This window comes from Balaenoptera borealis (genome assembly GCF_965194805.1).
Source record: "Balaenoptera borealis genome assembly, chromosome: 3".
Classification (NCBI taxonomy): domain Eukaryota; kingdom Metazoa; phylum Chordata; class Mammalia; order Artiodactyla; family Balaenopteridae; genus Balaenoptera; species Balaenoptera borealis.
Window position 1 is genome coordinate 49,464,587 of NC_138866.1, and position 18,716 is coordinate 49,483,302.

General features: G+C 37.2%; 1 protein-coding gene across 2 annotated transcripts in view; it reads left to right on the forward strand.

The window, feature by feature from the left end:
• Positions 1–13: 13 nt before the first annotated feature.
• Positions 14–18,716, forward strand: part of L2HGDH (L-2-hydroxyglutarate dehydrogenase) — a gene marked incomplete at its 5' end in the record, with an annotated part of 58,938 nt that continues 40,235 nt past the window's right edge. For both annotated transcript variants that reach the window (XM_082384852.1, XM_082384853.1), the window contains 4 exons: positions 14–153; positions 7,927–8,042; positions 8,725–8,876; positions 13,874–14,005. In XM_082384852.1, coding sequence (XP_082240978.1) covers positions 14–153; positions 7,927–8,042; positions 8,725–8,876; positions 13,874–14,005 — 540 coding nt within the window. The remainder of the gene's footprint in view (positions 154–7,926; positions 8,043–8,724; positions 8,877–13,873; positions 14,006–18,716) is intronic.

Genomic DNA, 18,716 nt, shown 5'->3' on the forward strand with positions numbered 1-18,716 from the left:
GGAGGCGCAGGCGATGGTGCCGGCGCTACGTTACCTAGGCAGTGTCTGCGGACTGGCCCGCGGGGGGTTTCCCGGGGGCTTCTCCGCGGCGTGCGCGCCCGCGCCGGGGAAGCCCTGGCTGTTGTGCCAAGGTGGCCGCAGAGCCAGCACCAGGTGAGTAGCCGCTGGCCCGACCCCCCGCGGTCTGCGCTGCTTCTCTCAGAGGTGCCTCGTGCTGGACCTCTGCCCCTGCGCTACTTCCCTGTCCTCGGCGTGGGAGAGGGTCGGGATTCTGTGAATCCCGGGCTCCAACCTGTGATGCCAGGAGCTACCTGCCTGGATCATCTGTAGGTTTGTGGGCGAGAGGAAAAGAATAAGAAAGGCAATGTTGAGTAGAGGTCAGGAACAGTTCTGGCTTTGAATACAACCCCGCCACTTCCTATTCAACTCTGGGCGGGTTACTTAAGCTCCTTAAAGGCTCAGTTGTGAATAGGATCCTAGTCTCTCGCGTTAAGTGGTCGTTTTGAGGATTAAAGGACCTAACACACTGTAAGCAATCAAATATGCTGTTTATTCGCTGGCCTTCCTGATGTTACTTGGAAGATCTAAAACCGGTCTTATATCAATCAGTTCCTGGCACACGCATGCTGCATAGAGTTGCCTCTGTGAGAAGCAGCTCAGTTAGTTTCTAATCAAACCCTGCAGAATTCAGCGTCCTGTGATTTGAAGTTTGGAGACCACATTCGCAACTACTGTTTTTCTCTGCTCTTTGTAGAGGGAATGGTTTATGCGAAGGTGTCAAAGCTGGAAATGTCTTGGCTGTTTCGGGAACTAGAATGTGGGCAAGATGAGTGTGACTAGAGCTTAGCGGAACAGAGAGGGTGTGGAATGACACCGGAGAGGGGCTACATCACAGCACAGTTTTTGTTTTAACTACACGTGAAATTTTATTCTAAGAGCACTGGGAGGCTTTTAAAGGGTTTTAAAGAAGTGGTTAAATGTTGATGTTTCAGAAGTTGATTCTGGCTGCTGTGTATTAGTGGATTGGAGGGGGATTAGAGTGGGATAGAATTTGTGATTCCTCGTGGGGGTTTGTAGACAGCTCTTTTGGGAACCTTTTTTTAAGGGAAGAAAGGTAAGGTTAGTGAAGGTTTTGTTTATACTTTTTATTTTTATTTTTTCTTTTTATACTTTTTATTTTGAAATGATTATAGATCCGTAGGAAGTTGCAAAAGAACAGAGAGCTCTCATGTACCCTTCTTCACCGAATTTCCCCCAGCAACACCTTACATAACTGTAATAACAGTATCAAAACCAGGAAATTGACGTTAGCACAATCCACCGGCCTTATTCAGATTTTCATCAGTTTTAGAAGTTTTGCACTTTTTTTTTTAAATTGCTTTACTACTTATAGACCTTTATTCTATATAACATTTAGTATCTTAAAATATTATTTTGAAAATATTATTGAAATTATATTAGGTATATAGATTTGGGGGAGATTTACTTCTTTATAATTTTGAGTTTTCCCATCCATGAACTTGACATATCTCTTCATTTATGCATACTCATTTGTTATTTAAAGTTTATTTATTTGTTGATTTTTTGGCTGCATTGGGTCTTCGTTGCTGCGCAGGGGCTTTCTCTAGTTGCAAAGAGCAGGGGCTACTCTTTGTTGCGGTGCGCGGGCTTCTCACTGCGGTGGCTTCTCTTGTTGCGGAGCACGGGCTCTAGGCGCGCGGGCTTCAGTAGTTGTGGCACACGGGCTTAGTTGCTCCGCGGCATGTGGGATCTTCCTGGACCAGGGCTGGAACCCGTGTCCCCTGCATTGGCAGGTGGATTATTAACCACTGCGCCACCAGGAAAGTCCCTCATTTGTTATTTAATAGAGTTTAAAATTTTTCTCTGTGAAGTTCTTTTTTCTTAGGTTAATTCTTAGATTCCCTTATTGCTTTGTTGCTACTGTAAACAGTATCTTAATTATATTATTCTTTAAGCTGGATCTTACTGGTATAGAAGATGCTTCTTTGTACTTCTTATCAGGTTTTGGAACCTGGTTCATATGTGCTTCATAAAATGAGTTAGGGAGTTTTCAGCCTTTTAAATTTTTCTGGAATATCTTTGATGATAGAGATTATCCGTTCCTTGAAAGTATGGTAAAATTTATGTGTGTGTGTATTTAGGTAGAAAGCTTTTGATGACTATTTTAATTTATAGTGATTGATTCAAAATTTCTATTTCTTTGTGCCTCAGTAATTTTGCCTGAGGAGTCCCCCACCCCGTTTCATCTATGTTATCAAATTTATTAGCATATAGATCTCCATGATACTCTTTGATTATGTTTAAGATCCTTGTTGTGTCTTTACGTATTTTTTCTTTATTATTCTTTTTTATTTATTTGTGTCATCTCACTTTTTCCCCCATTACTCTTGCCAGAGGTTTGTCTACATTATAAATCTTTTCAAATAAAAGATTTTTCTTCTTTATTATATTTTGTTATATGTATGTTTGTTTTATATATTATATATACATGTTTATATGTTTGTTTTTCTTTATTATATTTAACTTCTTGAGTTGATAACTTAACTCATTAATTTTTGGTCCAGGAGTATTTTTAGGAGTGTCTCTTGCATGTTAAAGTTCCTGTAGCCTTGTTTACCCAAGAATATCTTTATTGAATCCTCATATTTATTTATTTATTTATTTATTTTTTAACATCTTTATTGGAGTATAATTGCTTTACAATGGTGTGTTAGTTTCTGCTTTATAACAAAGTGAATCAGCTATACATATACATGTGTTCCCATATCTCTTCCCTCTTGCGTCTCCCTCCCTCCCACCCTCCCTATCCCACCCCTCTAGGTGGTCACAAAGCACCGAGCTGATCTCCCTGTGCTATGCGGCTGCTTCCCACTAGCTATCTATTTTACATTTGGTAGTGTATATATGTCCATGCCACTCTCTCACCCTGTCACATCTTACCCCTCCCCCTCCCCATATCCTCAAGTCCATTCTCTAGTAGGTCTGTGTCTTTATTACCATCTTGCCACTAGGTTCTTCATGACCTTCTTTTTTTTTTTTTCCCTTAGATTCCGTATATATGTGTTAGCATACTGTATTTGTTTTTCTCTTTCTGACTTACTTCACTCTGTATGACGGACTCTAACTCCATCCACCTCATTACAAATACCTCCATTTCACTTCTTTTTATGGCTGAGTAATATTCCATTGTATATATGTGCCACATCTTCTTTATTCATTCATCCGATGATGGACACTTAGGTTGCTTCCATGTCCTGGCTATTGTAAATAGAGCTGCTATGAACATTTTGGTACATGACTCTTTTTGCATTATGGTTTTCTCAGGGTATATGCCCAGTAGTGGGATTGCTGGGTCGTATGGTAGTTCTATTTTTAGTTTTTTAAGGAACCTCCATACTGTTCTCCATAGTGGCTGTATCAATTTACATTCCCACCAACAGTGCAGGAGTGTTCCCTTTTCTCCACACCCTCTCCAGCATTTATTGTTTCTAGAATTTTTGATGATGGCCATTCTGACCAGTGTGAAATGATATCTCATTGTAGTTTTGATTTGCATTTCTCTAATGATTAATGATGTTGAACATTCTTTCATGTGTCTGTTGGCAATCTGTATATCTTCTTTGGAGAAATGTCTATTTAGGTCTTCTGCCCATTTTTGGATTGGGTTGTTTGTTTTTTTGTTATTGAGCTGCATGAGCTGCTTGTAAATCTTGGAGATTAATCCTTTGTCAGTTGCTTCATTTGCAAATATTTTCTCCCATTCTGAGGGTTGTCTTTTGGTCTTGTTTATGGTTTCCTTTGCTGTGCAAAAGCTTTTAAGTTTCATTAGGTCCCATTTGTTTATTTGTGTTTTTATTTCCATTTCTCTAGGAGCTGGGTCAAAAAGGATCTTGCTGTGATTCATGTCATAGAGTGTTCTGCCTATGTTTTCCTCTGAGAGTTTGATAGTGTCTGGCCTTACATTTAGGTCTTAAATCCATTTTGAGTTTATTTTTGTGTATGGTGTTAGGGAATGTTCTAATTTCATACTTTTACATGTACCTGTCCAGTTTTCCCAGCACCACTTATTGAAGAGGCTGTCTTTTCTCCACTGTAGAATCCTCATATTTAAATGGGATAGTTTGGGCTTCCCTGGTTGTACAGTGGTTAAGAATCCACCTGCCAATGCAGGGGACACGGGTTTGAGCCCTGGCGCGGAAGATCCCACATGCCGTGGAGAAACTAAGCCCCATGTGCCACAACTACTGAAGCCCAGGCGCCTAGAGCCCGTGCTGCACAACAAGAGAAGCCACAACAATGAGAAGCCCGCACACCACAACAAAGAGCAGCCCCCGCTTGCTGCAACTAGAGAAGGCCCGTGCGTAGCACTGAACACCTAAGACAGCCAAAAATAAAAACAACTAAATAATAAATTAAAAAAAATAATAAAAGAGATAGTTGAACTCTAGGTTAGAAGTCCTTTTTTTCTCCTTGAAAATAATGCTCCATTGACTTCTTGATTTCAGTGTCACAATTTAGAAATCTGATGTCAAGTGAATTCATGTTTTTTTTAAATTTATATTTTATATTGGAGCATAGTTGATTAACAATGTTGTGTTAGTTTCAGGTGTACAGCAAAGTGATTCAGTTATACATATACATGTATCTATTCTTTTTCAAATTCTTTTCCCATTTAGCTTATTACAGAATATTAAGCAATGTTCCCAGTGCTATACAAAAGGTCCTTGTTGGTTATCTGTTTTAAATGTAGCAGTGTGTACATGTCAATCCCAAACTCCCTCCCTCCCCCGACCCTGCCCCCTGGTAACCCTAAGTTTGTTCTCTAAGTCTGTGAGTCTGTTTCTGTTTTGTAAATAAGTTCATTTGTATCATTTTTTTTAGATTCTGCATATAAGCAATATCATATGATATTTATCTTTCTCTGTCTGACTTACTCCACTTAGTATGATAATCTCCAGGTCCATCCATGTTGCTGCAGATGACATTATTTCATTCTTCTTAATGGCTGAGTAGTATTTCATTGTATATATGTACCACATCTATCCATTCATCTGTTGATGGACATTTGGGTTGCTTCCATGTCTCGCTATTGTAAACAGCGCTGCAGTGAACATTGGGGTGCATGTATTCTTTTGAACCATGTTTTTCTCTGGATACATGCCCAGGAGTGGGATTGCAGGGTCATATGGTAGTTCTATTTTAGTTTTTCAAGGAACCTCCATACTGTTCTCCATAGTGGCTGTACCAAATTATATTCCCACCAACAGTGCAAGAGGGTTCCCTTTTCTCCACACCCTCTCCAGCAGTTATTGTTTGTAGATTTTTTGATGATGCCCATTCTGACTGGTATGAGGTGATATCTCATTGTAGTTTTGATTTGCATTTCTCTAATAATTAGCGATGTTGAGCATCTTTTCTTGTGCCTGTTGGCCATCTGTATGTCTCCTTTGGAGAAATGTCTATTTAGATCTTCTGCCCAGTTTTTGATGGAGTTGTTTGTTTTTTTGATATTGAGTCACGTGAGCTCTTTCTAAATTTTGGAGACTAATCCCTTGTTGATTGCATCATTTACAAATATTTTCTTCCATTCTGTGGATTGTCTTTTCATTTTGTTTATGATTTCCTTTGCTGTTACATGCAGTCATTTGTGTGTGTGTTACTATGCAATTTAACCACATGTGTTAATTTGTGTAATTGCCACCACAATTAAGAAACAGAAATGTTCCATCAATACGGAGATTGTGTTACCTACCCCTTTATATTCACATCCCATTTCTCCACCCTTTCTAACCTCTGGCAACCACGAATCTATTTTTCAGCTCTATAATTTTGTCAGTTTGAAAAGGTTGTATAAGTGGAATCACACAGTATGTAAGCCTTTGAGATTGGCTTTTTTCATGCAGCATAATGTCCTTGTGATCCATCTAAGGTGTTGCCTGTGTTGATAGTGGGTTCCATTTAATTGCTGAGTAGCAGTCTATGATATGGATGTATCACAGTTTGTTTAACCACTCCCCAGTTGAATGGTATCTGGGCTGTTTCAGTTTTTGGCTATTATGAATAAAGCTGCTATGAACACTTATGTACAGATTTTTGTAGGAATGTAAGTTTTCATTTCTCTGGGATAAATGCCAAAGAGTGCAGTTGCTAAGACATGTAGTAAGCACATGTTTAGTTTTTTAAGAAACTGCCATACTGTTTTTCCGGAGTGGCTGTACTATTTTACATTCCTACCAGTAACGTGTGAGTTGATCCAGTTCCTCTCATCCTCACCAGCGTTTGGTGTTATCATTTTTTTTTTTTTTAAAGCCATTCTGATAGGGGTGTAGTGATGCCTCATTGTAGTTTTAGTTTGCATTTTCCTAATGACTAAAGGTATTGAATATATTTTCATGTACTTATTTGCCATCTATATATCTGTCCTCTTTGATGAAATGTTTGTTCATATCTTTTGCCTATTCTCTAAATGACTTGTTTGTTTTAATAAATTTATTTATTTATTTATTTATGGCTGCGTTGGGTCTTCGTTGCTGTGTGCGGGCTTTCTCTAGTTGCAGAGAGCAGGGGCTACTCTTCGTTGTGGTGCGCAGGCTTCTCATTGCGGTGGCTTCTCTTGTTGCAGAGCACGGGCTCTAGGCATGTGGGCTTCAGTAGTTGTGGCACGCGGGCTCAGTAGTTGTGACTCGCGGGCTCTAGAGCGCAGGCTCAGTAGTTATGGTGCACAGCTTTAGTTGCTCTGCAGCATGTGGGATCTTCCCAGAGCAGGGCTCGGACCCATGTCCCCTGCATTAGCAGGTGGATTCTTAACCACTGCGCCACCAGGGAAGTCTTGACTTGTTTATTTTTAGAGTTCTTAATATATATTTGAGAAATGAGTCCTTTGTCAGATATATGGTTTGCAAGTGTTTTCTCCCAATTTGTTCATTGTCTTCTTATCCTCTTAGCAGAGTCTTTTGCAGAGCAAAAGTTTTTAATTTTGATGAAGTCCGGTTTATCATTTTTTTTTCTTTTATGGGTCATGGTTTTGGTGTGAACTCTTCAAGTAGCCCTAGATACCAAAGATTTTCTCCTATGTTTTCTTCTAAAAGTTTTATTGTGAATATTTGATGATATTTAAAAACTGAATTTTTTGGTTAGAATAATGACATTGTGTGTGTGTTTTTAAAGAGCCCTTTTAGAAATAACATATTGAAATATTTACAGATGATGTTTAAGATTTAGATCGAAATAATATAATGCAGGAGGGGGTGAAAAAAAATAAATGGGGGGAAGAAGCAAGATAGGCCACGTTCCTGTAAAACCTAGATTTGTTCACCATGAGATCAGTGCTTATGGTAATCTTTTAAGCTTCTCATTTTGTATTTAGATAGACTATACATACCCTTTCTAATTTTTTAAATGATTGTGTAATCAGAGTTATGGCTAAAACTGGTTCTGAGCCCGTTTCTGGACCACTTATTTCCTTAAGTTTGATGTTCTCACTGACTGTTTCCTTCTCAGCAGAAAAAAAAATTTATAAATTTTTGTACACTAGGTGTTAAAGACTTAATGTTAACTTATCCTCAAGAATATTGCACTTGAATTTTTAAAGAATAGATGGTAGAGGAGAGATTGTGATAGTTAACAGAGTAACCACTGATGTAGCCAGATTGGGCAGAGTATTATAGAGACTTAGAGCAGCTTGGGCAACCAGCCACTCTGCCTGCTGGCTGTAGCTGATTATACATGCATGTGACTTTTAAAGGTTTCTTTGTTAGTATAAAGCTAAATATCACAAAGCCCAATAAACATTTGATTTTAATGGTTACTAATTAATACTTTAATTGTCAGTTGATGATGAAAATGTTAAGTTTGATAAAGTCTGTTGTAAACATGCATTACTTTAAAGGTGGCTTTCTCTTAAAGCTCATTTGATGTAGTCATTATTGGTGGCGGAATTGTGGGGCTTGCCTCTGCCAGAGCACTCATCCTGCGACATCCAGCTCTTTCCATTGGTGTTCTGGAAAAGGAGAAAGATTTAGGTATGTATGTTCTCAGTGTTGCTTAACCTGAGCACCTGCTCATTTTGTCAGTTCTACATCTTTCATGCTGAATGTCAATGTTAGTGTCCCAGTTTGGATTCTTTAGAAAGCAGAGCCTAGGACTAGGATTTGGGTGTCGGTGGTTTTTTTCAAGGTTATCCGAGGAGGCAGGCGTGAGGAGGTGGGGAGAGTAAACAGGGAAGGAGGAAAAACCTCGTGAGGGTGCGTTATCCAGGTTGCAGCTGTGAGCTTAATTCCACTGAGCCCTCCGAGGAGCTACCTAATGTTTCCCAGGATTGTGCTCATTTGTCCATCAGCTTCTGTCCCTTTGGTTGAGGGTTGTCCATAGGGTGTTGAGCCCCTCTGCCCCCAAATATTAGAAAAGGCCCTGGAGCAGAAGGCAGAGAGCTGTAGTGGACCCTTGAAGTGGTTTGCTGGTGGTGAGGGGGGGTGGTTTGTGCACCAGAGTTGTAGCTGAAGTCAGAGATGGGCTGGAGGGATGTGACACAGACGCCATGGTTGGCTGCTACAGGAGGCTAGAAGTGCTCTGACTATAAGAACAAACTCAGGCAGAATTTTAAATAGTGGTCTCTAATAGCTTCAACTGTAAGTGTATTCCCCCACTTCTTAAGTTTTGAATGAGTCATGTACTTTCTCTTAACCTGTTTCTCTTGTTCCATAGCTATTCATCAGACTGGACATAACAGTGGTGTCATACATAGTGGAATTTATTATAAACCTGAATCTCTGAAAGCTAAGTTATGTGTAGAAGGCGCAGCCCTCATCTATGAGTACTGTAACCAAAAGGGAATTTCCTACAAGCAATGTGGCAAGGTATGGCATTTTACTAGGGCCTTGACTTATTTATAAATAGCATTTTCTTAGTAATCTTTAATGTTTACTTAAAAAATGCCTGGCTTTTCTTTCTCTGTATCCATGTAATTTGCAAAATCTAGATGTTTCATATAAATGGGATCATACAATATGTTGTCTTTTGTGATTGGCTTCTTTCACTTAGCATAGTGTTTTCAAGGTTCATTCATCTTGTGGCATGAATCAGTACTTCATTCCTCTTTATACTCCATTGTATTGGTATACCACATTTTGTTTATCCATTTATCAGTTGATGGACATTTGGGTTGTTTACAGTTTTTGGCTACTATGAGTAATGCTGCTATGGACATTTATATACAAGTTTTTGTATGAACGTATGTTTTCATTTCTGTCAGGTATATATCTAGGAGTGGAGTTGCTAGGTCATATGGTAACTACATGTTTAACATTTTGAGGAAGTGCGAAACTGTTTTCCTAAGTGCTGTACTATTTTACATCCCCATCAGCAGTTAACGAGGATTCCAATATCCTCACATCCTCATGAACACCTGTTATTGTCTGTTTCATTTTAGCTATCCTAGAGGATGTGAAGTGCTATATCATTGTGGTTTTTATGTAATTAAACATAGTAATTAATGATGTTAAGCGTCTTTTCATATACTTATTGGCCATTCATTTGTCTTCTTTTGAGAAATATCTATTCAAATCTTTTGCTCATTTTAAAATTGAGTTATTTGTCTTTTTATTGTTGAGTTGTATGTGTTATTTATATATTCTGGATATATAAATATCCCTGATCAGCTATATGATATTTACTAAAATACTATTAAAATATTAAAATATATATATATTTTTAAATAAAATAATAGTGATAGTAATGATGGTATTTTAAATATTAGTAGATATTTTCTCCCATTCTGTAGATTTTCTTTTTTACTTCTTGATGGTATCCTTTGAAGCACAGAAACTTTCAATTTTGATGAAGTCTAGTTTATCTTTTTTTTTCTTTTGTTGCTTATACTTTTAGTGTCATATCTCAGAAATCATTGCCTAACCTTAGATCATGAAAATTTGCCCCTACATTTTCTTCTAATGTCAAAGCCTTAGCTCTGATGTTTAGATCTGTGATCGTTTTTTTCCCCCAAATGAGTTGGTTTAATTCTGAATGTTATAGAATTGGAGCTAGAACAAAGACTGAAGAACAGACTTTGGCAGGATTCTGGGCTGGGTTTACTCTGACCTCACAGCTAAGGTAGAAATGGCTGAATGAGAAGAACTAAAGAGAAGATGAACCACTGTATGATTTCATTTTTTTAAACTTTAACAAAAGTTTGTTCTTAAATGTACAGCAGGCTTCAAGACAGCACTTCGTTCTAACTATAGGTGGCAACAGATGTTATGGCAGGGAATCCAGTTATTTAAACAGGAATGGAATTAAGGATCACCATTGCCTTTGGCACAAGGAACAGCTTACTTTTTGGCAGATTTCTTAATTCCAACTGTCGCCAGGAGGGCCTTCCCTGCAGCCTTTGCTTTTAGCTCCTCAAGTTTCTTTTGCTTCTCTTTTTGTTTCTGCTTGAATGCCTTATCATCCTCATCCAACTCCTTGGCCTGCTTCTTGGGCTGCTTCAGGTGCTTCTTCCCACCTTTGCAGTTGGCCTACTGCCCCTTCCCCAGACCCCACCACCAGAAGCAGAGCTTCTACCCCTACACGTATTCCTCCAGTGTAGGTTCACTTTTTAATTAATTTTGGTATATGGTGTGAGGAAGAGTTCCAACTTCATTCTTTCGCATGTGGATATCCAGTTGTCCCAGCACCATTTGTTGAAAAAACTATTCTTTCTACATTGTTTTGGCACGTGTATCGAAAATCAGTTGAGCATAAATGTAAGAAGGTTCGTTTAGGATTCTCAATTCCATTCCATTGATGTGTGTCTATCGTTATGCCAGTACCACACTATCTTGTTTACTGTAGCTCTTTATTTTTTGAAATCAGTAAGTGTGAGTCCTCCAACTTTGTTCTTTTTCAAGAGTGTTTTGGCTATTCTGGGTCCCTTGCATTTCCATATGAATTTTTGGGTCAGTTTGTCAGTTTCTCCAAAAAAGGCAGCTGGGATTTTTGTTAGAGATTATATTGAATCTATAGATCAGTTTGGGGAGTATTGCCATCTTAACAGTATTAAATTTTGCAAACCATGAACTTGGGATGTCTTCCCACTTATTTAGATCTTTTTTAATTTCTTTCAACAATTAAAAAAAATTTTCATTTTACACGTCTTGCACTTCTTTTGTAATTTTATTCCTTGATATTTTATTCTTGCTGATGCTTTTGTGAGGGGAATTGTTTTCTTAACTTCAGTTTGGTTTATTCATTGCTAATGTATAGAATATGATTGATTTTTGTATATTGATCTTTATCCTTCAAATTTGGTGAACTCATTTTTTAGTCTAATAGTTTTTCGTATGTGTGTGTGTGTGGATTCCTTAGGATTTTCTATATGCAGGATCATGTCATCTGCAAATAAAATAGTTTTACTTTTTTTCTTGCCTAATTTACCTGGGTAGAATCTCTAATACAATGTTGAATAGAAGTAGTGAAAGTGGATATCTTTGTGTTGTTCTTGATTTTAGGGAGAAAGCATTCAGTCTTTCACTATTAAGTATAATGATAGCTGTGGGTTTTTTGTAGATGCCCTTTATCAGACTGAGGAAGTTCCTTTTTACCTGCAGTTTGTTGATTTTAATCATGAAAAGGTGTTGGATTTTCTCAAATGCCTTTTCTATGTCTCTTGAGGCAGTCATGTGGTTTTTGTCCTGTATTCTATTAATATGAATTTATTACATTAATTGACTTTTGGCTGTTAAATAGATCTTGCATTCATGCAATAAATCCCACTTGGTCATGGTATATAATCCTTTTTATATGTCACTGCATTCAATATACTAGTATTTTGTTCAGAATTTTTATATCAATAGTCATAAGGGATATTGATATGCAGTTTTGTTTTCTTTTGATATCTATGTCTCGTTTGAGTGTTAGCTGGCCTTATAGAATTAGGAAGTGTTCCCTTCTCTTCTGTTTTTTGGAAGAGTTTATGAAGAATTGGTATTAATTCTTCTGTAAACATTTGGTAGCATTCATGAGGCCTGAGCCTTTACAGTTACTAATTCTGTTTCTTGTTATGGGTCTATTCAGATACTCTTTTTCTTCTTGAGTCAGTTTCAAAAGTTTGTGTCTTTCTAAGAATTTTCCCATTTCATATAGATTATCTAATTTGTTGCATACAGCTGTTCATAATATTTCCTTATAACTCTTCTTCATGTAATTTTTAAGAATAAAAGTTCATTGTCGCCATTAAAGATGCTATGAAGAATTTTTTTTTTAACGATGTGGGAAAATGGTCCTGATACAGTGTTAAGTAAAAAAAGCAAGATATAAAACTGTATTTACAGTTTTTATGGTTGAGTTATGAGTTTTTTGGTTTTTTTTTTAATCCTTTAAGCCGAAGGAACCAGACAACATCCACAACATCCACCTTTGAGAAACATACCATGCACCATGCCTACCCATAGGATGATTTTGAGCTCTGTAACACCTACTTTCTAGAGCCCTGAACACTACTTCATATTCCCTCTTCACATCAAATCACATCATTGCTTCTAACCCATCTCAGCTCAGCTCCAGGTATTAATTTACAGATTGCTGCTTCCAGGCCACAACGGTGTCAATGTGACTTAATGACCTGATTTCAGAGTTTTCCTGGTTCAGTCACTGATTTGAGCCTCTGAGTGTCTGCCCCTCCCCAACTTCTTTTTTTTTTTTTTTCAAGTTTGAAGTCCTTTTATTTCTTTAAATTGAGGTATGATTAACATATAATATTATATTAGTTTCAGGTGTACAACACAATGACTTGATATTTGTATGTATTGTGAAATGATCACCACAATAAGTCTAGTTAACATCTGTCACCATTCACAGTAAGAAAAAGAATTTTTTTTCTTGTGATGAGGACTTTTAAGATCTACTTTCTTAGCAACTTTCAAATATGCAATACACAATTATTAACTATAGTCACCATGCTGTACATTACATCCCTATGACTTATTTATTTTATATTTGGAAGTCTGTACAGAGTTTCTAAAGAGTTCTTTATATATTCTGCATGTTAGAGCCTTATCAGCGATAGTGATTTGCAAGTATTTTCTCCCATTCAGTGGGTTATCTTTTCACTTTCTTGATAGTACCCTATGATTCCACATATATTTTTAAGGTTAGTTATTTGTTGATTTAAATAACCTTTACACCTTGATTAGAAGTATTACTTTATGGAGCTCGGTTGACTCCTTGCTATGAAATAGTGATTTTTGAATTCTAATGTACTTGTGAACATCATCTGTGCTTTCCTTTGCTGGTAGCTGTTAAGTAAGAAACTACCTCAAACAGATACTTTGCCCAGAAATAAATAGAAAAAGAGTCTGGATGGATTTTCTGTTTTTCTCCTCTGCAACAGAATGCATTAGTAAATACTTTGAAATGTACTTTATTCCAAAAAATAAAATAGTTTTCTGTTAGTGATATTCCATTATACTGAATATTGCCTGTCTTTCTGAGGTACTGGTTTTTGTTTAGTTTTGTTTCGCTTTTGTTTTTTGTTTGGTTTTTAATGTAAAGACTAAGCAACCTGTGCTTCTTTCCCCTCTGGGATTGAGGGAGTGATGGTGATACTTCTGGCCAAGGTGCATGTAGCAACTGTGATAGCAGATGTGACAATTGAGGCTACATCTCACCTTTGTTTTAATGCAGTCTTAAGACAAATTTTTTTGGTGGAGGAAGAAAGTGAAGTCGTGAAGAAAGGGAGAAGTAGATACATGAAGCAAAAACAGTTTTAAAAAATCAACCCAATTTGAATCATACACTAATATATGATTTTCTATTGATTTTATCTATCATAGCTGATGATATATTTAACTCTATTCATGTTCTTTATCTTTTTAAGCTTATAGTAGCTGTTGAACAAGAAGAAATTCCCAGACTTCAGGCCCTGTATGAGAGAGGCCTGCAGAATGGTGTCCAGGACCTGAGGCTGATCCAGCAAGAGGACATAAAAAAGAAGGAGCCATATTGTAGGGTAAGTGACTCACTAACTGCACACACAGGCTCACAGGGTTAGGGCTCAGTCCTGTGACATGGAGGCTGAGGGTGAGTTTATAGGAAGCAGGAATCATAGAGACAGTTAAATAATCCTGTTACAGAAGCATTAAGGTGCCAGACACAAGAGGGCCTTGCCACAAACTCTGGACACCTGATTTCTTCTTTTCCTACAAGAAACTACCAGGTCCTGAAGAACATAGGCAAAAGCAAGAGGAGGTCTGAGACTCTATGGCATGTTTGGAAACCACTGAGTGGTGAGATGTGGTTGGATCATAGGGTGTGTAGCAAGAGATAATAGATGAGACTGGGAAGGCAGAATTAGCCCACATAAAGGGCTTGATATCCATGCTGATAACTTTGAAGTTTATCCAGTAGGCATAGGTAGCCACTAAAAATTTTTGCGGAAGGTGGCTACAACGTTGGATCTGTTTCAAGAGGGTGGGTTATAGAGTTTCTGGCTTAAAACATGCTGTGGGGAAAACCAGATCTTCTTTCTTGTATTTGTGATAGAAACACGAATAATAATATAATAGTTACTCTGCATATCAACTTCCATTGATAACCTTTTAGAGGCTATCCGTCCAACTCTCATTCCACTGACTGTTCCAATGAATCGCTATATCTCCTGTTCCCCATTCCTCAGTGTTTTAATGACATATTCCAATAGCTGGACTGTGGGTACCTGTCTTAGCGAGTGTGACCTTGAACGCACTGTCAGGCAGTGCTTATCAAAAGCTTGCTTTAGAGAAACACTATTTAAGGGAGAGAGCCTGGATGATATGTAGACCATTCATTCTTGTACATCTCTCCAGACCATCAGATTGTAGTACACCTACACTGTAGTGTTTTTCTCTCCCCATCCTACTTCTTGACCCCAGATTACTCTCCTTGCGTTGTGTTTTGGTTTTATGGCATCAGCCTGTGGAGAAAGTCATTGTGTCACTCACTGAGGCCTCTACTATAAGGAGGTGGTTGAGGACATAGGTTCACTGTCAAACAACATCTCTCTGAGAACACTCAGGAGAAATTTCAGACTCCAGTTCTAAGAATAATTTTGTTTTTCCTGAGCACAATTGGCTTGTTTTTATCTATGGGCACTGTGAATTCTTTAACTGATTGTATTGTCCTGTTTGCCTTGGCTCTAAGCAGAAACACATTTGTGCCCTACTCTTGCCAAATATCTAGAGCATTAAGCATACATTTTTATTTTCATGTACTAACTTTGCTCTTTGTTTCATCTTATCTTTCCACCTTTGTTTTCTATATGCTCTGATTTTTTGGAACTATTTATTGAATCACAGCATACATCCAAAATCATAAATGTATACAGCTTGATGAATTTTCGTTAAGTGTGATCAGCATCCAGATCAACAAACAGAACATTACCAGCTTCTCAGTATTCCCCTCATGCCCCCTCCTAGACACTACCTTTCCCTTAAGGATGACCACTGTTCTTTTACATCATAGATTTTTGAATTTTATGTAAGTAGAATCATATAGTATGTGCTCGTTTGTGTCTGGACTTCTTTTATTCAGTATTGTTTATAAAATTCATCCATATTATTGCATGTAGTTTTAATTTGTTGTCATTGCTGTATAATAATCCTTTGTATGAATATAACATGGTTCTTTATACTGTGGTTGGGCGTTTTGGGTAGTTTCCAATTTGGAGCTCTTGCAAATAGTGCTACTAAGAACATTCTAGCACATCTATTTTGGTGAACACATGTACACACTTTCATTGGGGATGTACCTCGGAGGGAAATTATGGTCATAATTTATATATACGTCTAGCTGTGGCAGGTACTGCCAAAGAGTTTTCCATAGCATTTGTCCCAAATAATACTCTTATCAGCAGTGTATGAGAGTTACAGTTGCTCCTTACCCTCACCAACACTTGATATTGTTTGTTGTTTTCATTTTAACCATTCTGGTGGCTATGTAGTAGTATAATATTATAGTTTCCCTGTTGACTCATAAAATTGTACACCTTTTCATATGTTTACTGGGCATTTGGATATTTTCTTTTGTGAAGCAACTAAGTCCTTTGCCCATTTTTCTATTGGGTTGACTGTCCTTCTTAACGATTATTAATTCTTATTAATTTTATAAGTTCATTATATAGTCTGAATATGTGTCTTTTGTTGTATATATGTGTGTGTGTGTATATATATATATATATACAATAGATATCTTTTATGACTCTGCGGCTTGTGTTTTCACTCTTAATAGTGTCTTTAGATGAACAGAGATTCTTAGTCTTAATGTAATCATTCAATCAATTTATGCATATATTTGTCTTTTATGCTTAGTGCTTTTTTGTACTCTGAGAAATCTTTGCCTATTTCAGCATCAGGAAGATATTCTCCGCTTTTTTTCTAAAAGCTATGTTGTTTTATCTTTCGCATTTAGATCTACCATCCATTTGGAATTGATTTTTGTTTATGGTATAAGATAGGGGTCAAGGTACACTTCTTTCCCCTCATATGTAGCTATCCAGTTAGCCCAGCACCATTTATCAAAAAAACCATTATTTCCCCACTGCACTGCAGTGTTACCTTTGTGATATCAGGTGACTATATATACGGGGGCTCTATGTCTGGAGTCTCTTTTCTGTTGTCTCTTCTTGTACCACTACCATAATATCTTAGTTACTATAGCTTTTCAATAGGTCTAGACATCTGGTTGAGTAAGTCCTTCAATTTTGTTCTTCTTCAACATTGTATTGCCTATTTTTGGATCTTTGCATTTCCATATACATTTTAGAATTAATTTGCTAAAGTCCACAAGATAACCTGTTGTGATTTCGATTGAGATTGCACTGACTATGTAGGTCCACTTGCAGACAGTTGACATCTTTACAGTATTGAATCTTCCAATCCATGAACATGGATCACTCCATTTATCTGAATCTTTAATTTATTGAAAAAAATGTATTACAGTTTTCAGTGTAGAGGTCTTACATGTCTCTTAGATTATTTCTAGGTATTTGATTTTTTATACTCTCGTAAATAGTATTGTTATTTAAAGTTTATTTTCTACTTATACATTACAGATATATGGAAATCAAATTGGTTTTTGACCATGTATTCATCTTGGTTGTTGAAATCACTTATTGATTCTAATAGTTTGTCTGTAAATTCTTTTTTTTTTTTTTTTTTTTTGGCTGCGCCACATGGCATGTGGGATCTTAGTTCCCCAACCAGGGATCGAACCCACGCCCCCTGCAGTAGAAGTGTGGAGTCTTAACCACTGGACCACCAGGGAAGTCCCAATTCTTTTGTATTTTCTATGTACAATCATGTCGTCTTCAAATAATAACTTATTTCTTCCTTTCCAACCCATATACTTGTCTGGCTCAATATTTAATGCTAGCATATATTGTTTTGTATGTGTTTCTTGTTTGTTTGTTTTTACAGGGTGCTTCAAATCCTTTCACAAAAAGACAAGATAGAAATAGATTTTTTTCCCTTAAGTTATCTGTAGTTGTGCAGTTAAAGTTAGATCAAAATATTTGATTTTCTTAATTAGTATAACGTTCCCAGGAGACTAGGAATCCAAACAGTGTTAAATGAGTTCTTCCTGCAGAGAAAGTCATAGCATCTTCAACTCCAGAAAACCTCACCTTTCCCTCCCCTCAGACTCAGTCAGAATAATCAAAGTGTTTGGCTTCTGGGAGTAGGTCTTCTTCTCCCTTTTCCTCTCCCCATGTATTTCTTATCTCTCTGAGATGGTGAATGAATGACTGATTTTTTTAAAAAAAGAAGACACCTTCACTGAATATCTAATTTTGGCTATTTCTTTCAGGCTTTGGGCAAATGCTACATGGTCTTAAGCCAGGATTGGCGAACTATGGCCTGTGGGCCAAATCCAGCCCACCACATGTTTTTAAAGACCTATAAGCTGTTTTAAATGGTTGAAAAAATTAAAAGAAGAATAATATTTTGTGACACATGAAAATTATATAAAACTCAAATTTCAGTGTCCACAAATAAATTTTTATTGGAGTACAATCATACTTATTCATTTATGTGTTGTCTATGGCTGCTTTTGTGCCAAACAGCCAACTCGAGTAGTTGAAACAGAGATCCTAAGCCTCACATGGGCAAAAATATTTACTATCTGGCCCTTTACAGAAAAGATTACCAGCTCCTGATCAAACAGTAGGGAGCCACTGAAGGATTTAGGCAAGAAAATTATATGCATACTGTGCTAATTTAGGAAGGTTAATCAAGTTCTGGTACGTAGGATGGAACTGGACATGGGAGAGAGGGGAGCCTTGAGGTGGGAGGTCAAAGCCATTTATATTTATTTTTGGAAGGCAGCTATGCTCACCATGATACCATCAACACCACTTATTTATAGTTATTTTTAGAATACCTGATTTCTTGCTGCTACTCTTGAATATCATAGGTTAGTAATTTCTAGACTTCAGGGAATTTTGACATATTATTCTTTATTTTATCTCACTATATTCTGTCTTTTTTTTTTTTTTTTCCATAAAGTGAGATCTGACATAAGGTGAGCAGCAGAATGTGGTGGCTGAGAAGCCAGACAGACATAAATTTAAATCTCATATCTGCCTATTTAGCAGCTGTTTACCTTGAGTGGGTTAAAATTGTTCTAAACTTCAGACTACTCATTTGTAAAATGCAGGTTGTTCTGAGAATTAAATACAGTGATATATG